Raw genomic sequence first — 18,276 nt, 5'->3', positions numbered from 1 at the left:
AAGCATAGGGAAGGCAGAATTTTAAATATTTTATGTGTGATGAGATATGAGTAAAATTTGTCTTAAAATTTGTTCTTTTTTCTCATCTCAGTGACTTGCGGGGGAACATATAATGCAAGTTGGACCCCACAAAATATTTCATCACCCAATTCATCAAACCCCGATGTCCCAATTTCCACCTGTACTTGGGTTTTTGAAGCTCCACCACATCAGCAGGTCGAGATAACTGTGTGGGCATTACAGCTGCACTCGCAAGACTGCCACCAGAATTACTTAGAGTTCCAGGACACGCCGGAGGTAATAATTATAGTTTGAATGACAGTCACATCTAGTGACCTTTTTATTAGTACTTGCAATACACTTGAAATAATGAGGGCATAATGAAATAAATTGTCAGTTACTTCCAGCTTAATGTGTATTTTAGCTACATACAAACCTTCTATTTCAGTGTTAAGAAATCTAGACTTGGTCTTTAGGTCAGGAGCTCTCAAAGTTTTGTGTGCAGCAGAAATATCTGGGTGTCTTGATACAAGTACATTCCCCTGGGCATCTCCCTCAGAGACTGATTTCCCCACATAGCACCCATTATTCTGAATTTCTGATGAGCGTCTCTGGTGTTCTGACGCTGGTCCTTCATGGGCCATGCTTGGAGAAACACTTCTATAGGCAGTGGAATCTATGTATAGGGTTAACTGAAGGAGCCAGTGCAGAACACAGGGAAATCAATTAAGAGGCCATATGGCTCTAATCTAGTGGGACTATATTTATGGTAATCCAAAAGAGAAAAAAATGTTGTTTTGGTTAAAAAAAAAGATGAGTACAAATTGCCCGTGGAGTAAGATATTGAGGAGACAATTGGACATAAAGACGTGATAGAGATGGCAGGCCTGAAGGTTTGGTTGTTGTCATCACATGACTCAAACAATGAGAATAATGAGATTATCCAGGGAACGTGTGTAAAGCAAGGAGCCGGGAGCTGAGGGTGACTGCCTGGAGGACACCTGGGAATACCTGGATTGTCTCACTGCAGTTGGAGATTAGTCAATGTACCTCAGTTCATTTTGGGGGTGTCATGTTCAATCCCTCCACGGACTGGCTGGAAATAGTAGAGAATCCAGTCTATCTCTTTCTGAGTTTTCAAGTCATCCTCATCCTAAGCACATGTATCTTGGTGGAGGTGGAAAAGGCAGTTTGGCTGACCCCAATGTGGAGAGAGGTTTGAGAAGTACCGGCTGCCACATAGACACCGGATTTGCTGAATTATTACAAAGGAGAGACATTGAAGCACATCCTATGCCCCCACATGGTCAGGATGCTAGGTTATCATCATCCTATTGGTTTTCAGAATACTGTTTGTGTACCCCAGTGGTACTCTTCCTGGAAGGAAGTAAAACCAAGTGGGAAAAACCCTCTGGTTAAAGCTCTTTTCAATTTCTCTTTGCTTCATGAATCCAAACTTCCCAATGTGGATCAGAACAGACTACCATCTGGTTGCAGACTTGCTACTTATAGGGACCCAGACAGCTCTGTGTCATAATGACATCTGGAGTGTCCTCAAATAACACTCAGTATTATGTCATGAATGAATAATGTCCTTCAACTGAATGAATAAAAGAAAAGAACAAAATGTTTCAATCTGAGTAAGGAGGGAGAAAGATAAGAAATCGACTGATAACTAAGAGGGACTGGAAGATCCAAGGTGTCCAAGAGTAAAAAGAGAAGCTATAGTTGGAGGATCGTGAAAGAATGAGGGGCAGAGGCATTGCAAGTAATAAAAAGACCTGACTGGATAACTGGCATTGGGGTGGGCAACCACAGAGAGTAGAGATTAGTCACTGGTATCAAGGAATGCAAATAGGATGGTCAATGGATTCCCCGTAAGAACACTGAACTGTTCATAAAGGGTTCATAAAATGACTGAGCTAAAATACCACAAGTGTTTAGTTAAGGCAGGGAAGTAACCAGAAAGAAGGTAAGTGAGAATGATGAGAAGAGTCAGAGAACATCTCTGGCCGATTGTAGAGACTCCCAAAGGAGAATTGGCTTTGATGGAAGCAGCAGCCTGGGAATCCCTGACCTCCCCCACCCTGTTCCTACTCAGTGAACTGAAGTGTGGGAAAAGAATGGCCTCCACCAAGAGGCTGCTGGAGACCAGGTTTCACTCAAGGCCACAATGGAAAAGGTTGAGGATGTATATTGGAGTGGTTAACAATGCAGTTAAAGTTCAGAGGGTATAACAGGCAAGGTTAGGAAAGCACCAACAGCAGGAGACAGGGCAGGGTAGAAGCACAGAACAGTAGCAGGACTTTGTGCAGGACTGGGGAGTGGGCCTTTCAGGAGATGCCCAATAACTACAGGTGTTAGGAATCTAGGTGGCAGGCAGCAGATGTCCTGACTTGAATACACGTTGTTTTTATGCAAGGATTGATAGGCGTTAGACTGCCTTTATCTTACCTGCTTGGGAAGCGATGCGGGCTGCGCAGGTGTTACACAGGGGAAACAGGGACCTCATTACAGTCACTCGTAGCCTTGTGGGGTTCATAGCAGTACCGAAGTCTCTGGTTAGAGTTGCTAAGGGGTAGTGAGGGCAAGAAGCAGTGCTAGGTTAGTCTTATGGAGCTCCAGTCTAGGAAAAACCTCAGTAGGAGAACTGGAGTGAGCTTGGACAGTGATGTGTTCAGAGCAAGGGCACAGAATGCAGTTATGAAGAGAGCAGAAGGGTCTCATTTGCAGGAGGCAAGTATCTGTCTGGCGGTTTCAGCATAAACTCGGCCTCCTGCTTTCTGTCCCTTAGAGAATGTGAGACAGTTCTGGATTCCAAGGCCAATGTCAGTCTTATTGCGGAGTGCTTCAAACACTATAACTAGTTTCCATGGCTAAATATTTAAGCACATTTTATATGCATTTAATTTCTGCTATGGCCTCTTCTCTTTTGAAGCAAAATCTAATGTGATTTGCCTTTCATGTCATTTCAGAGTAGTGGACATCCAAGAATCCACTTCTGTGGCAGAAATGCTTCAGCTGTACCAACGTTTTATTCTTCTATGAGCACTGCAATTGTCATTTTCAAATTCGAAGTTTTTAACGAAAACTCTAGAGTGGGTTTTACCTACCAGATTGCAGGTACGCCCTGGAACTTTATCTTCTGTACAGAAAATCTGCCATCATCACAGTTTCTGCTAGAACGGACTCCTGTGGGGAACTCATGGTTTGTTCATGTGAACCACACTCATAGGAGCTAAGGCTCCTCCCTAGAATCCAGGCTCAATTTAGCAAATCACTAAAGCTGGTTTCCAAAGAGATAACGTGAATAATGCTAATTAAAATGTTTAGAATGCCAGCATATTCTTCAAGGTTTATGTTGTTGCATAATTTAAAATTATACAAGTTATTTTATTAATTATTCATTTGAATGTCAAAACCAAGAAGCTTTGAAAGGGTTGATTAGTAAAACTGAGAAGTTTACTTCCCAAGAACACTTTATTTGATGTGTATTTCAAGATTGATTAAAACTAATACTTCCTTTGATCAAAACAAGTAAATATACTCTGTGTATTTTTACCAAAAATGATAAAGAACAACAATTTGCCAGTTCTATCAGAAGAGATAATTCATTGAAGGTTTTAAAGGGAAATCCTCAGACAAGACTCTATCTTGGAAATAGAGGATTTATTCTTGAAAAGAGTCTTAATGTCAGCCAATTCCACCTCAATGTGATCAGAACAAATACAGAGGATTCTAGAATATTCATCGTCAAAGGCGAGTGCTTGTATTCTACATTTACATGGGGGCATTTCCTGTTAACAAGACACCTCTCTGCACTTGCACCTTGTGCCCTTCACCTCACCTCCAGGGAGCTCAGTGATCTCAAAGCAAATACAAAGGCTGGGTTAGCTTTTTCCTAAAGCGTTTAAATGTAATCATTTTTAAATTATTCCTGTCAGACTGAAAGAACACTATATATTGATACACATACATTAATTGTGAATATTGTTTTCTCTAAGATTGTAACAGGCACTATAACAAGGCATTTGGCCACCTGAAGAGTCCCGGGTGGCCCGATAGTTATGACAACAACATGGACTGCACAGTGACTCTCACAGCCCCACAGAACCACACGATTTCCCTCTTCTTTCATTCCTTTGGCATCGAGGACTCAAGTGAATGCAGCCATGATTTCCTGGAGGTAACATACATTTGGATCTCATGTGAATGAATTATATAAAAGATGATGGATCACTTCAGATTTTTTACCCTTTTCTCTGCTACTGCTAAAAATATATCCATGCTCATTTCATTAATTTATTCATTATAATTTCATTCCCTAAATATTTACCAAGCACCTTCTGTGACCAGGCACCAGAAGGAAACCCAATAGGCAACAAGATATATTCAGGGCCCCCAGGAGGCTCATAGTCCAGTGGGAAAGACAGAAAGAAAAGAGTCAACTCCCACTTAATGTGCAAAGGACTAACACTGTCACTTCAGGGACACAGAAGGCTTCCTGGAGGAGCTGTTGTGGGAGTTCAGACTGGAAGGACCAGAGGGATGTTCAAGTGCAAAGTGCTACTTTGGAGGTGGACCACAGCACTGACTATAAGAAGTGTGCTTTGTGTGGAGACAAAAGTAAAACCAAATGATACTAAATAGTTAGCCTGATGTCCCTGACAGCCACAGTTAGTGGGAGGCATCCTCAGGGTTCTCCAAGGAGAATGATTCTCTGACCCAGTGTTTGGCAGGGGCAGGAGGGGTGTGTGTTCCTTTCTCCTCAACGGCTGCTGGAAAGCTCTAATTGGACAAAGAAGCAGCTTTGCCATGTGCTGCCCTCCTCCCTCCTCCCCCCTCCGCTCTGTCTCCCCAAACACAACAGGAGAGAACCTCCTGGGCCTGGAGCAAGCAAAACCACACTTCTTGAGCTCTTGCACCCTTGTTATTTCCTGTAAACCAGAAGAGCCCCCTCTGCATTTCTTTGGCCCCTCTTCACCTACATTGTGTAAGTGAGAGGACTGTTACGCTATTATTCATGGGAAGATGTTCTAAATGAGCCCATATCTAATGCAGACTGTGAAGCTTGGTACCTTCATTTTTCCATAAAAATCCCAGGGCTCACCTGGATGTCCTTTGCAAGCTCTGTGGAAAATCAATTTATTCTCAGGAAATAAACTCATATATGGAAGGGATGCTGAATTCCTCGGAGAATTGAGCTTGAATCTTGACTTTACTGAAGTTCTCTTTGTTTCATGTACAGGGGAGTTTTTGTAAGGTTTCCAAAAAGTGTGTTTACTCCTTTACACCCATTATGGTGTTTTTACTTTCCTGGAAAGTTCTCACCTATAATCTTTGTCTAAGTCCTTTTCTAATGAATATTCATAACCTATAGTGTGACAGGTACTGGGAGGAAGCTTATGCCTTTTTCTAGGGCAATACTTGCCATGGTAGAAAACTGAAGGAGAGTGTTGTAGCAGGGAGGAGATGGGGAGAGAAATATAATATTGTTCGTGTCCATCAGGGTGTTAAATCCAGACCTATAGACCCCACTCACTGCAGAGTCTAAATATTTCTATGAAGTGCAAAGCAGAAATGAGAGGAGGAGTGGGATATGGAGAAAGGACAGAATTATCCTGTCATTTTGAGTCCCCCCGCAGCTGCTTCCCTCTCACCTCAAGCCTGAGTTGACCATTACTGACTGGAGTTAAGGCCAGCTCTCAGGCATTGAAGGGTGAGAATTTCTCCCCCCAGCTGTCCTTCCCTTCTCCATAGAAATGGGTCTGAAACTTTCTGTCCAATAAGCAAAGAGATGAAACTGCGACTTAGGCTTATCGAGTGCAGCCGTACCAGCAAGCCTCAGCGTTCCATCTGTGCTAACTATGGCAGGGACGGAAAGTTCTCACTGAGGATTCCAACTGTATTAATACCACACGAAGGCCAAGCCCTAGATCACATCTGGAGTTTGCATTTGTCTTCAGAATTTCCCCCTCCCTTCCAGGGCTCTCTAATGTCTACCACTGTCACGGTTCCTGTGAAGAGAAAAATGACTAGAACAAGTCATTCGCATGCTCAGTAGGGATTCATATCTCACTCTTCCTCTCAGAACATCAACTTTCTAAAAGATAATCAGCAGGGACAAGATCCAAAGCCAAGAGTATAGTGGCAGCAGATCTGGTCTTCTTGGATATGGCACCCACTTCTGTCTCCTGGTAGATCACTGGCTACTCTATCCATAGCAAGGCACTTGGTTTAAACCCCTAGCACAATACTCCAAAAAGCACCAGAAAGGCATTATTCTCTCCCATGGGCTACTACATAGACCTAAAAGGAGCCTCTGCAGATCAATACAACCCAGCAAGATTAGCCACTAAACCTCTAAGAAACTCTATGACTTAAGACAATCACAGTAGACCAAATGTTAAATTATGAAATTATAAAGGGAATGGAGAAACTTCCAAGATTTTGAGTATGTATATCATGTTTTTGATTTATCCGTGTTGTGGCATGAATTAGTTCTTTGTTCCTTTTTATGGCTGAGTAACGTTCTATCACATGACTCGAAAAGAATCATTGATTCATTCATCTTTTGATGGACATCTGGGTGTTTCAACTTGTCAGCTTTGTCAACAGTACTGCTATGAACAATTTGTTTACAAAGTTTTGTTTGAACTCCTGCTTTCAATTATTTTAGGTGTATGTCTAGTATGGGCCATGCTGTGTCAGCTTTACCTCTGGTGGGGGGCTGGAGAATGATTAGCTAACGTCAGTCACATGGGTGCTGCATGCCTACATGACTGAAAATCATTTAAAATTCTGGATACCAAGGCCTGGGTGAATTCGTTGGTTAGGAACACTTCACATGTGTTGTTACACGTTGTGGCTGGGAGAATTGTGTTGTTTGTGGGATTCCACGAGGAGAGGAACTTTGCTCCTGGTTTCCCTATGCAACAGTTACTTACATAGACATTTAACATGCAACTTAACAAGAGAATGGGAAAAAAGTGTAGCTACTAAGAGCTAAAAGGGGAATGAGTAAGTAGATCCATAACACTGAGAAAGGGGTAATTAAGTGAGAGATGAATGAGTGAACCAAAGTAGAAATTTGAAAGCACTCTGAAAATGATGACATGGTTTATTCCTGAGATATAACCTCTAAAATATTTATTCTACCACCACCCAACATCAAGCACAGAAATAGCAAGAAGTGATTTCTGCTTTTTAAGAAATATTTCATTTGAGAGTAGAATTCATTGTACACATTTGTACTTTTGAAAACTGTCATTCCTTGAGGTTATTATCATTATATTTTTACATTTAAATTTACTTACAGGAAACAAATCTTCATTTGTTATATAGCTTCTGGTTGCTCTTATGGTAGTGATATGTGTCAACCACTATTTTTAGTTACATCTGCTTTTCTGTGCTATAATTTGTTCTTAATATAGCCCAAGGATGCCTGTCATTGCCTACTTAAATCCCGCCTACACAGAGTTCATTGCTACTGGGAAGCATCTTTTCAGATTCTATCAATGTAAACATCCTCTCTCTCTCTTCCCCTCTTCCCCTCTCGATATATTTATATATATATACATATATTACATATATACTCCCTGGCTGGTTTCACTCAGTGGATTGAGCGTCGGCCTGCGAGCTAAGTGTCGCTGGTTCGATCTTCCAGTCAGGGCACATCAGAGAAGGAAAACTCTGACTCCAAAAAACCTCCGCTGCCTTGCGGCATACCTCTTCAGGGGAAAGGCTAAGGGAGTAAACCCCGACAGAAAATCCGGAGTCGGAGTCCCTAAGGCGGTTTGACGTTGTAGTCAATACCGGCAACTCCTGCGGCGCACCTGAAGCCAAGCTGTATTGACTCCGTCTTTCCCTTGGATCCTTCAGCTGCGAAGAGAGGGGGGGTCTGCTGCATGGGCAACAGCAGACCCTCCATATCACCCTGCCCAGGCTCTGTAGCTTCAGCTTCACTGGAGAGGACACTCCAGCGTCATCGCAAGATGTCGATTCAACACGGGAGGAGACAGATACCGTGTCACTCCCGAGTCGGACTGCACAGCTATTCTCGGCGGTGCAGATAGACTCTTAAGAAGCTACACCATCGTCTCTCGAGACGGACGGCTGCCGACGACGATATCAATAAAACCATCATTCAAACATATCGAGGTGGTTCAATACCTGCATGACTGACGTGCTCCTCAGAGTTGGGCTGGTTGAGAATGCACAGCAGGAGCCAGGCTTGGCGACAGAATGTGGCTGTTTTCACCGTGTATATGTGGTTATATACATACTGACTTATTTCCTGTTTTTAATATATGTTTACTCCATGCAGTCAATGAAAAAAAATCTATTTAGCTACAGAATGTGTTTTTAAAATACAGGGAGGGGCAAAAGTAGGTATCCAATTGTTCTTATGGAAAATAATATAATAATTAATAAATAATAATACAAGAATAGGCTGTGTTTTACATACTCACAACTGTAACCTACTCTTGCTGCACGCTGCATATCTTAATAGTCAGAAATTCTGTAAATTTATTGAGTTGTCTCCTTTTGCCACACAAAAATTCCTTTTGTTTGAACATTATTTTATACAAGGGGGAACCAAGAAAAACAGGAATTGCCTTCTGGAGGGTGGACCCTTGTAGTACAGGCTTCCTGAGTAGGTGAGTGTTCTAGGAACCCATCTGTATCAGTCTACCAGCTGGCACTGTTGTGAGAGGCTGTGGTCAGCTGCAGTGAATTTTTTTTTGAAGACTCTTCAATGCATTTGCCCATTTCATGATGGGTGATTTACCAGCGCACCTGCCCACACCGTGCAGAGTGTTCAGCAGTTTTTGACCAAAAATGGCATGACCCCCATGCCCCACCCTCCCTATTCACCCAGTCTCACCCCTAGTGACTTTGTTTTTTGTTTCCCTGAATGAAAAAAGTCCTCAAAGGGAAACATTTTGCTGATGTGGAAGAGGTGAAACACAAAGTGGCAGAAGCGCTAAAAAGCATCAAAATTGATGAGTTCAAAAACTGTTTTGAGCAGTTGAAAAAATGTCTCAATAGTTGTATCAAATGGAAAGTACTTTGAAGGTGACTGAAGTTTAAACATGAAAGAATAAATACACAATTTTTAATAAATAAATTCGTTTTTGGGTCCCCCTCGTATGCTAATATATAGCAATGATAAGTTGAAGAAGAAAGTATACCGTAATGCTTAAGATTAATAATTAATGACTCATTTTTAAAGGTAAGAAACGGAAGTGATAGCAGTTCACCATTACTCGGCACATATTGTGGAATTCTGTTGCCAAATCCTATCTTCCCTCAAAATAATGAACTATACCTGCATTTTAAGAGTGACAGTGCAACTTCCGGTCATGGATATGAAATTATCTGGACCTCGTCACACTCTGGTAAGACATTTACACTTTGTACGGTAAAGTAAACGTAGGTGAGAAAAACACAATGTGTCTGACAGGAAAAGGCCATTAAAATGACCTTATCTTTTTAACCATTTGTATGCTTGATTATTTTCTCATAAAAAGAAAGATTTTTAATAATGAAACACAGAGTTTCTTTTCAATTCTGCTTTTACTCATTTCTGTATATTAGTATATATTAAAGTATATACTTACATATAAAGAAAAGATAAAATATAAAGATTTTTAGACCTCCTTTATAAATTTTGCTTTTGTCATATTTTTAACATTTGGTTTGATCATGGTAGTTCTCTGAGTATCAAAAACAGAGTTTACCAAAAAGGCACATTAATAACACATATGTGTGCATATATAAGCAGCTGTGTTCCTTGCAATTCCAGTCATTTCTTGGTAGTTCTGGGGTTCACTGCTTTTTACAGGGCAATAAGTACCTTTGTACATTTTTGATTGGTTGATTATCAAATAACTGAAGGAAATTTAAGTCATGTCAGTGCCTTTAACTTAAGAGAGGAAGAATACTTTGTGAAATGTTCTCAAAATACCTAAACACTTTCAAAATAAGAATGATTAAAATGACTCATTTTAAATATACTGAGGACTGGGTGGGACCAAAGCATGGCAATGGGGCAGGGGCTGGCAGCACCAGCGTGACCATGGTATACAGCAGTCTCACGGTGCCTCTGATCGTGGTGAGCATGTTCTGGGGAATTCTTGGCCTCCTGGTGCCTTGGTTCATCCCTAAGTTCCAACCAGGGAGTTACCTGCTGGTGACCCGTTCAGTTTGCTACCATCTTTTTTGGCTGACTGCAGTTCTGGCCCAACTCAATCCTCTCTTTGGACCACAGTTGTAACATAAAACCATCTGGTTTCTCAAGCACCACCGGCCTTGAGGAAGAAGACCCACTCTCCAGTGCTCAGCCACCGAAGTCTAGATGCAAAATCACCTCCAAACCCAGACCATCTTCCTTGATTCACCTGTTTTGGCCATCAGCTGCCTTTAACATTCACGCCACAGTTGAATACCATATTCGACAAAGCAGTATTTTAAACTGTGCTGATGGCATAAAATGTTTGTGCACTCTTCTGTGATCGAAGGTGCTATTCTTCTGAGAAACACGCACTCTTTCCTTGCAACCTGTGGATGTTAAGATGGCTCCCGCCTGCTCATGACATGGGAATCCCTGAAGTGTTTAAAAGCTGTCATGAGACAGCAAGACTCTAGTGCAGCAGCCAACAGGAGCGCATGTTCAAGGGTAGATCTGGACCTGGCTGCTGTGGCTCAGTGGATTGAGTGTTGGCCCGCGAGCCAAGTGTTGCTCGTTTGATTCCCAGTCAGGGCACATTACTAGGTTGCACGTCAGGTCCCCTGTTGGGTGTGCGTGAGAGGCAACCACACAGTGATGTTTCCGTCCCTCTCTTTCTCCTTTCCCCTCTCTCTAAAAATTAAACGAACAAACAAACAAATTATTTTTTTTTTAAAAAGGGTAGATCTGTCCCAAATGAATTACACCAAAGTGTATTTTCTGGATTACTCTCTTACTTCACCATCTTTGGGAATAAATTATTCTCCTGCTTTCTATGGAGAAAATAAATAAGTAAACAAACAAACTGAGGAACAAGAAAAGGGTTCTATCAAGACAATCATACATAATAAAATCTTGGCACCTAAAGATGCTTAAAGAGGATCTTCAGTGCCCTCATTTCACAGATGAGAAAATAAGACACCAAATCAATGAGTTGCCCAAAATGCAAAGCTAGATCTTGGCAAAGGAAGGACCACACTCAGGCAGTCAGAGCCCAACCCGGTTTTTTCATGTCAGGCCATGTGCCTTCTTCCTGTGCAGCACCAACCTGGATGCCCAGGGCTACTGGCCTAAATAATGGTAGTTTTCATATACAAATGAACAAATTATACAAATTAACACCAATACTTACAGTGTTTTGGCTTTAAGTATGTCAATCTTGGAACTGTCAGTTATAAGCCTGGTAAAGTCCCTTTTATAATTACTCCCCAAACCTCCAATAATACATTCTTTTTTTGTTCAGGCCTAGAATTTCACTTTTAATTTACTTCACCCACATCATTATCAAGAACTCACTGCTTATGGAGAGCTCTACACCATCAAAAATACACAGCAAATTTAATTACGTTCTCCTATAGTTGTTTAACGTAGTTCTTGGTTTTCCCGTGGTGTTCACAACACACCATTTTCAAAGAACGGACCTGAAGAGAGCTGTCCCTAAGTCATGTTAGAGGGAAAGGAATATATGGTGGAGAAAAGTGTGGAGGGTGGGGTTGGGGAGGCCAGGTGGTGAGGGAGTGGGAGGGATTTGGCCCCAAAGAGAAACAGGAAAAACGTTTCCACCTTCACTATTCCTAAAGAGGATCTCAGCACCTTAAGGAAACAACTCATTTTATTGCCGTACAAGTGCACTAAAGGACTCCAGCTACTTTGTCATATCAAACTTTTCACAATTATTTCTTACAGGTTGTGGTGGCACTCTTTATGGAGACAGTGGCTCCTTCACCAGCCCAGGCTATCCAGGCACTTACCCAAACCACACTCACTGCGAATGGACCATCATTGCTCCTGCTGGAAGACATGTCACTGTCCACTTTTATTTCATCAGCATTGATGATCCAGGAGACTGTGTCCAGAACTATCTTATACTCCATGATGGACCAGATGTTAATTCTCCATTCTCTGCACCATATTGTGGCACAGTGAGTAAAGCCAGATTTTCAAATTCCCATTTATTATGTTTAAATAATGAAAGTAACTTCGTATACACTTTTAAAGGCAGACACATGCGAAGTACAAAGCACAATGTACTTTTACATATTCTGTACAATTTTCTGACTTTTCTATTTTGAGGAGCACAAGTGCCACCTAGTGGGCATTGCGTTAAAATAATAGTAATATAGTTACCAATCTCAATGTGCATTGGAATTACCTATGCAGTTATTTACAGTTTTTTACATAGTAATCACCTATTCAGTTACAGTTACAGTTATTACATTGCAGACTTCCAGTACTCACACCTACTGCATCAGAATTTCTGGGGGAGGAGCCACTGCACGTAGTTTTTTAAAAGCTCCATTTCAATGTACCACTCAAGGTTGAATACCCATGTTGGTTTCTCCATGATTAGAACTTTAGAAAATGTAAATGCTTGGGTCCATTTCATCTACTTCTTCTTGAAAATTGTGGTTATTCTTTGAAGAAGTACACAGATATTAAAGATTGGTCTGGTGACAAGTAGGTTGATTGTTTTTGTAAAATTCTGATGAACTAGATGTTCCCTAAACATCAAGTTAGACTTCTGATACTGACTCAGCATTGCTGGCATGAGCCCTGATGGCTCTCTCCTTTTTACTTCTGGTAAAATGTGACAGCTGAGGAGAGGGTCTATGCTTCTCACTGTTCTGCTCTCAAGCCATTTAGGCTTTCTAATCAAACCTGACAGAATTACATCACTTGGAAATTTACGTAGGTTCTTTTTTTCTTTTTTTTTTTAAGATAACACTATTCATAAAATTGATCAATGTTATTTTCAGAATTATCAGAAAATACATTTTTTAAAATCCCTGGAAATTCTGCCATGTATTTTTTAAAAATACCTTTCATGAGCATGTTTGCATATGCACACATATTTTATACTGTTTTGTGGTATGTTTTTTCACTTACCCAAATATCATTAACATCTTACCATACCAATAAAATCTCTGGTGTATTGTATTTAATCACTGAATGGCATTCCATTATTCAACAAAACTTCTCTGGTTTATAGACAACACTTTCAAAAACTCTCTGGTAGCTCTAGTTCTATATACAGTGTTAATTACCTGGGGAGCAATTTTAGTCAACTGGCCAGTAGATACTGAATCGCTGTTGTTCAGGGGGATTCACAGAAAAGAGAAGCCAGTCAGTGTTTCACATTTCAGATTTAGAGGCTGACTAGGTCTTAGATGTTTGTAAACATTGAAATTTGTAAACATTTCAAAAGGGAGGAAAAGAGGCCACTTTAACAGCACCATTAATTTATATCCAAATGGCTTTTTTTTGTTTTGTTTTCAGCGACTTTCAAACATACAACTCCAGTTGCTCCCCACAGTGACAATTCTGTGATGTGGAAAGAACAAGGAAAATGTGGGTTTTGCAGATAAAAGAAAACTGAGGCACTGAGAGGAGAACTTAACTACCACTTAGACCAATGTCACATTAACTCAAGGTCTATAACTAGATATGTTAGGGTTTTTTTTAACTGTGGGTGTTTACAATATTTTACCAGTTTTATGTTTTCTTTGATAAATGTGGACATCATTTTAAGAGTAATTGTTTTCTTTTTTTAAATTAGAGATATAACTGATTTCTTTAGCATTTCAAGTTCAACAAAATCAGTTTACTTTCCAGAGCGATGGAAAGTAAACAGTCACTCCTTAGGTTGTTAATCATGTGATGATTTGAAGATGTAGCTTGTATGAGAAAACAAATATCATTGTTCACCCTCAGTTACAAAATCTAAACATGAAAGAATAACAGGAAAAGTGAGGAGAATCAAAGGAGAGTTTAAAACTTTGGTTAACTGTTCGTTCACACTTGTTTTCCAGCATAAAATAATAAGTGGAAATTTGGGAGCAGATTAAAATGGAAAGAAAAAAATTGCACACATTTGAGAATATATGATACTGTATATACCTTGATATAGCTCTTTGGGAAAAAATCCTCTGTGCTGCACTCAACTTGAATCATTTACTGCCTTTTGATGGCTCTTGGGACAGACTGATGCAGTGAGACCAGCAGAACGGAGGAGCAGGCCCCAGTCTGCAAACTTCAGGACAATCTCCACCTGCTGTGTAGTTTACTGACTCACGTGGCTCATGGTTCGCAGCCTCCTGTGAGAATGTCCCTTCACCAGAGCAAGGCCTTTTAACTGTTTGGTTCAATTTTTATATCCACAATGCCAAAAATAATGCCGGCAACAGGGAAGTCCCTTGATAAATATTTGTTAAATGAATGATTAGGAAATGAGAGAAAGCTGAGACCCATTTACTAGTCCCTCCCCCAAACACACATTGTTCCACAGAAAGGACATGAAAATAAATACTCAAAGAAAACTATAGATATTAAGGAGAGAGAGTAATATACTCATGTGATTGTTTTAGTTGCAAATATGAGTATTTATCAGATAAATTAAAATTTAGTGAGAACTTGAATTGGAAATTCCATTTGTAATGATAATTTTACTAAGGTATAATTCATGTAGTGTATAATTAGTAGTTTTTAGTAGATTGAAAGTTGTGTAGCTATCATCACTACCATCAATTTTAAAACATTTTCATTACTCTTCAGTCCCAGTAATGGAAACTCTGTATCCATAACATCCCATTCAACCCCTAACTCCAGCAATGTTCTTTTATAAAGTATGTACAGTAATTCTTAACAAGATTACTGCTACACATACATGACAATTTACTGTAAATTTTTACTGCTTTATGTGGTACTATTTTTACTATGTTAACATTTTTTAATATTCAAATTTGTGAAAAATAAAACTTGCTACCTCTTTTCTTTTCAATTTTAGGACACTAACATAGCCCCCTTCGTGGCCTCCTCACATCGGGTCTTCATAGAATTTCATGCGGAGTATGCGGGGCGCCCATCCGCAATCCGATTAACTTGGGACAGCTAAACGCACCGTGTGCCTGTTTAATCCGCGCTGTGGCTCTTCCGCAGGTGCCTTCAGACGTCACCGAGACAGAATGAACGCTCCCGCCCTGATTCGTGACATTTATGTTTTCCACCACAGTATTTGTGGAATCAATATTTGTACATTTGTTTGAATGTTGTTTCTTTAGTTTTGGCTGTGCCTGTCATCCTTAATTCTAACATTTGAGCTGAAATTTTCTAAAATTTCCTAAAGAGTTTGAAATGATTATGACATATATGCTGTAAATTTTCAAATGTAAATGATAAAATAGAGGTATGATTTCACTGTGAATGTCAAGTTAAGTATAATAAATATTATTGAATTGTACATAAATATGCTGCGTTAATATTTAACTCATCAAAATTTGGTCTTCCACTGTAAGGCCTATATAGAGTTTCAAGTTGAATTTTTACATCTTGACGAAGTATATAAATCCTTCAAGGAAAGAACTCCCGAGCCAAGAGACTGCATTTGAATTTAATTCTATTAGTTAAGTGATAATTTCTCCCTGGTTCAGTTTCCATAAGTACCAGCATTAACTGTTCCTAGTTTAACAATACAATATGTGAAGTTATAAATAGTTAAACAACACTTGCTATAAACTTTTCTGCTGCCTTTAACAAAGCAAGAAACTTTATATTAAATGTGCAAATTAAGTCCTATTGAGAACATGAAACCAAGGGAATGGAAGAAGCTGCAGGAATGTTTCACTCTATTGTACTCTTACACTCAAATGCCACAGAAATTGTTTCTGTACAGAGTAGAGCTCCATCAGAAAGATATTTCTATCTTAAAAACTCCTGCTTCCTTTGACTCTGTATTATGGGTGGATACATCAACTTTATGGATGATATGCTGTTGGAAGGAATGAAGAATGCAGTGAAAATCACCATCAAACCCAAAGAAACAAAGCACTAAAACTATCAAGGCGACATTTGATAGGAGTTGGTAGAAGATCTACCTCTTTTACCTAAAAATGAATCACAAAGCTACAGAATATGGAGAAAGTTTAACAATAACCTATGAAATGACAAGGGAGTTTTATTTGAAAGCAAGATTAACATATGCAGCTGTCAAACAATAAAAGATAATTTGATCTTAGATTACGTCATTAGAGTAATGGTTTCTACAATAATCATTTTCAGTCAGAGAGACACACTTTCCTAGGAGGCATATTAGAATATTTAGGAGCCATACATAAAGTTGAAGAAAGCGCTGTCAATATTAGTATGCAATTTCAAGATTGAAAACTTAAAACAGGAAAAAAGAACATTTTCTCCCATTCTGTAGGTTGTCTTTTCAATTTATTGGTTGTTTCCTTGGCAGGGAAGGAGCTCTTTAGTTGAATGTAGACCCACTTGTTTATTTTAGTTTTCACTGCCTGTGCTTTTGGTAACTTATCCAAGAATTCATTGCCATGACTGATATGGATCTTTTTCTCTATATTTTCTTCTAGCAGTTTTATGGACTCGGGTCTTACATTTAAATCTTTGATCCATTTTGAGTTAATTTTTGTGAGTGAAATAAGATAGGGGTTCGGTTTCCTTTCTTTGTATGTGGTTGTCCAGTTTTCCCACCACCATTTATTGAAGAAATTGTCCTTTCCTCATTATATGTACTTGATAACCCATATCAAAAATTACTTGACCATATATGTGGGGGGCTATGTCTGGGCTCCCTACTCTGTTTCACTAATCTATATCTATGTGCCTGTTTTTAGTGCCAGTATCATACTGTTGGATTACTATAGCATTATAATATAATTTAGTAAGTGTGATGTCTCTAGCTTTGTTCTTCTTCTTTTATTTTTCAATTACAATTTACATTCAATATCATTTTGTATTAGTTTCAGGTATACAGCATAGTTGATAGACTATCATATTTGTACTTTTCAATCCCTTCACCTTTTCCACTCAGCTCCCTAACCCACCTCCTCTCTGGCTCCCATCAATCTGCTCTCTGTATCAATGAATTTGTTTCAATTTTGTTTGTTTATTCTATTCTTTAGATTCCACATATAAGTGAAATCATATGGTATTTGTCTTTCTCTGATTTATTTCACTTAGGTCCATCCACACTGTTGCATTGGTAAGATTTTATTCTTTTTTATGTCTGAGTAAAATTTCATTATATATATGTAGCACTGCTGTTTTATACACTCATCTATTGACGAGCACTTGGCTTGCTTCCACAAATTGGCTATTGTAAATAATTCTGCAACGAACATAGGGGTTCATATATTCTTTCAAATTAGTGTTTGGGTTTCTTCGAACACACACCCAGAAGTGGAATCACAGGGTCATAAGGCTGTTCCATTTAAAAATTTTTGAGAACCCTCCATACTCTTTTCCATAGAGGATGCACCAATCTGTATTTCCACCAACAGTACACGAAGTTTTCCTTTTTTCCACATTTTTTCCAACACTTGCTGTTCGTTGATTTATTACTAATGATAGCCATTCTGAGAGGTGTTAGGTGATATCTCATTGTGGTTTTAATCTTCATTTCTCTGATTAATAATGTTGAGCATCTTTTTCTATGTTTTTTGGCTATTTGGAGAAATGTGTATTTGGGTCCTCTGAACACTTTTTAATTGGATTATGTTACTTTTAATTTTGAGTAATATAAATTTTTTTATTAACTTCTTATTGACTGTATCATTGGCAAGTATATTCTCATATTCAGTGGGTTGTATTTTCATTTTGTTGATGGTTTTCTGTTATGTGCAAAAACTTTATAATTTGATGTAGTCTCATTTATTTTTTTTTCTTTTGTTCCCCTTACCTGACCAGGTATATCAGAAAAAAAATATTGCTATGAGAAATGCCCAAGATTTTACTGCCTATATTTCCTTGTAGGATTTTTATGGTTTTAAGTCTTACATTTAAGTCTTACACTTAAGTCTTTAATTTATTTTTAGTTCATTCCTGTGTATGGTGTAAGGAAGTGGTCTAGTTTCATTTTTATAAGTGCATCTGTCCAATTTTCCAAGCACTGTTTATGAATAGACTTTCTTTACCCCATTGTATGTTCTTGCCTCCTTTGTCAGATACAAAATGGGGCAAAAATAGGTGTCACAGACGTGAGTACACAAAACAGAGTTTATTCTTGTATTATTAATTTTTGTATTATTTTC

The 18,276-nt window shown here is 39.1% G+C and overlaps 1 protein-coding gene and 1 pseudogene across 1 annotated transcript in view; both read left to right on the top strand.

Annotated features, from left to right (window-relative positions):
- CUBN (cubilin) overlaps positions 1 to 15,459 on the top strand; it is a 271,217-nt gene extending 255,758 nt beyond the window's left edge. Inside the window, exons 62-67 of the mRNA XM_090268020.1 lie at positions 92 to 297; positions 2,976 to 3,123; positions 4,005 to 4,186; positions 9,236 to 9,401; positions 11,918 to 12,153; positions 15,015 to 15,459. Coding sequence (XP_090124146.1) covers positions 92 to 297; positions 2,976 to 3,123; positions 4,005 to 4,186; positions 9,236 to 9,401; positions 11,918 to 12,153; positions 15,015 to 15,122 — 1,046 coding nt within the window. The 3' untranslated portion in view covers positions 15,123 to 15,459. The remainder of the gene's footprint in view (positions 1 to 91; positions 298 to 2,975; positions 3,124 to 4,004; positions 4,187 to 9,235; positions 9,402 to 11,917; positions 12,154 to 15,014) is intronic.
- Positions 10,082 to 10,318, top strand: LOC150019648 (V-type proton ATPase subunit e 1 pseudogene; annotated as a pseudogene).
- Positions 15,460 to 18,276: the final 2,817 nt, after the last annotated feature.

This window comes from Furipterus horrens, unplaced genomic scaffold (genome assembly GCF_987537825.1).
Source record: "Furipterus horrens unplaced genomic scaffold, mFurHor1.1.pri manual_scaffold_2, whole genome shotgun sequence".
Taxonomy (NCBI): Eukaryota; Metazoa; Chordata; class Mammalia; order Chiroptera; family Furipteridae; genus Furipterus; species Furipterus horrens.
The sequence above is the reverse complement of the archived record's forward strand: the minus strand, read 5'-3'. Positions and strand labels throughout refer to the sequence as shown.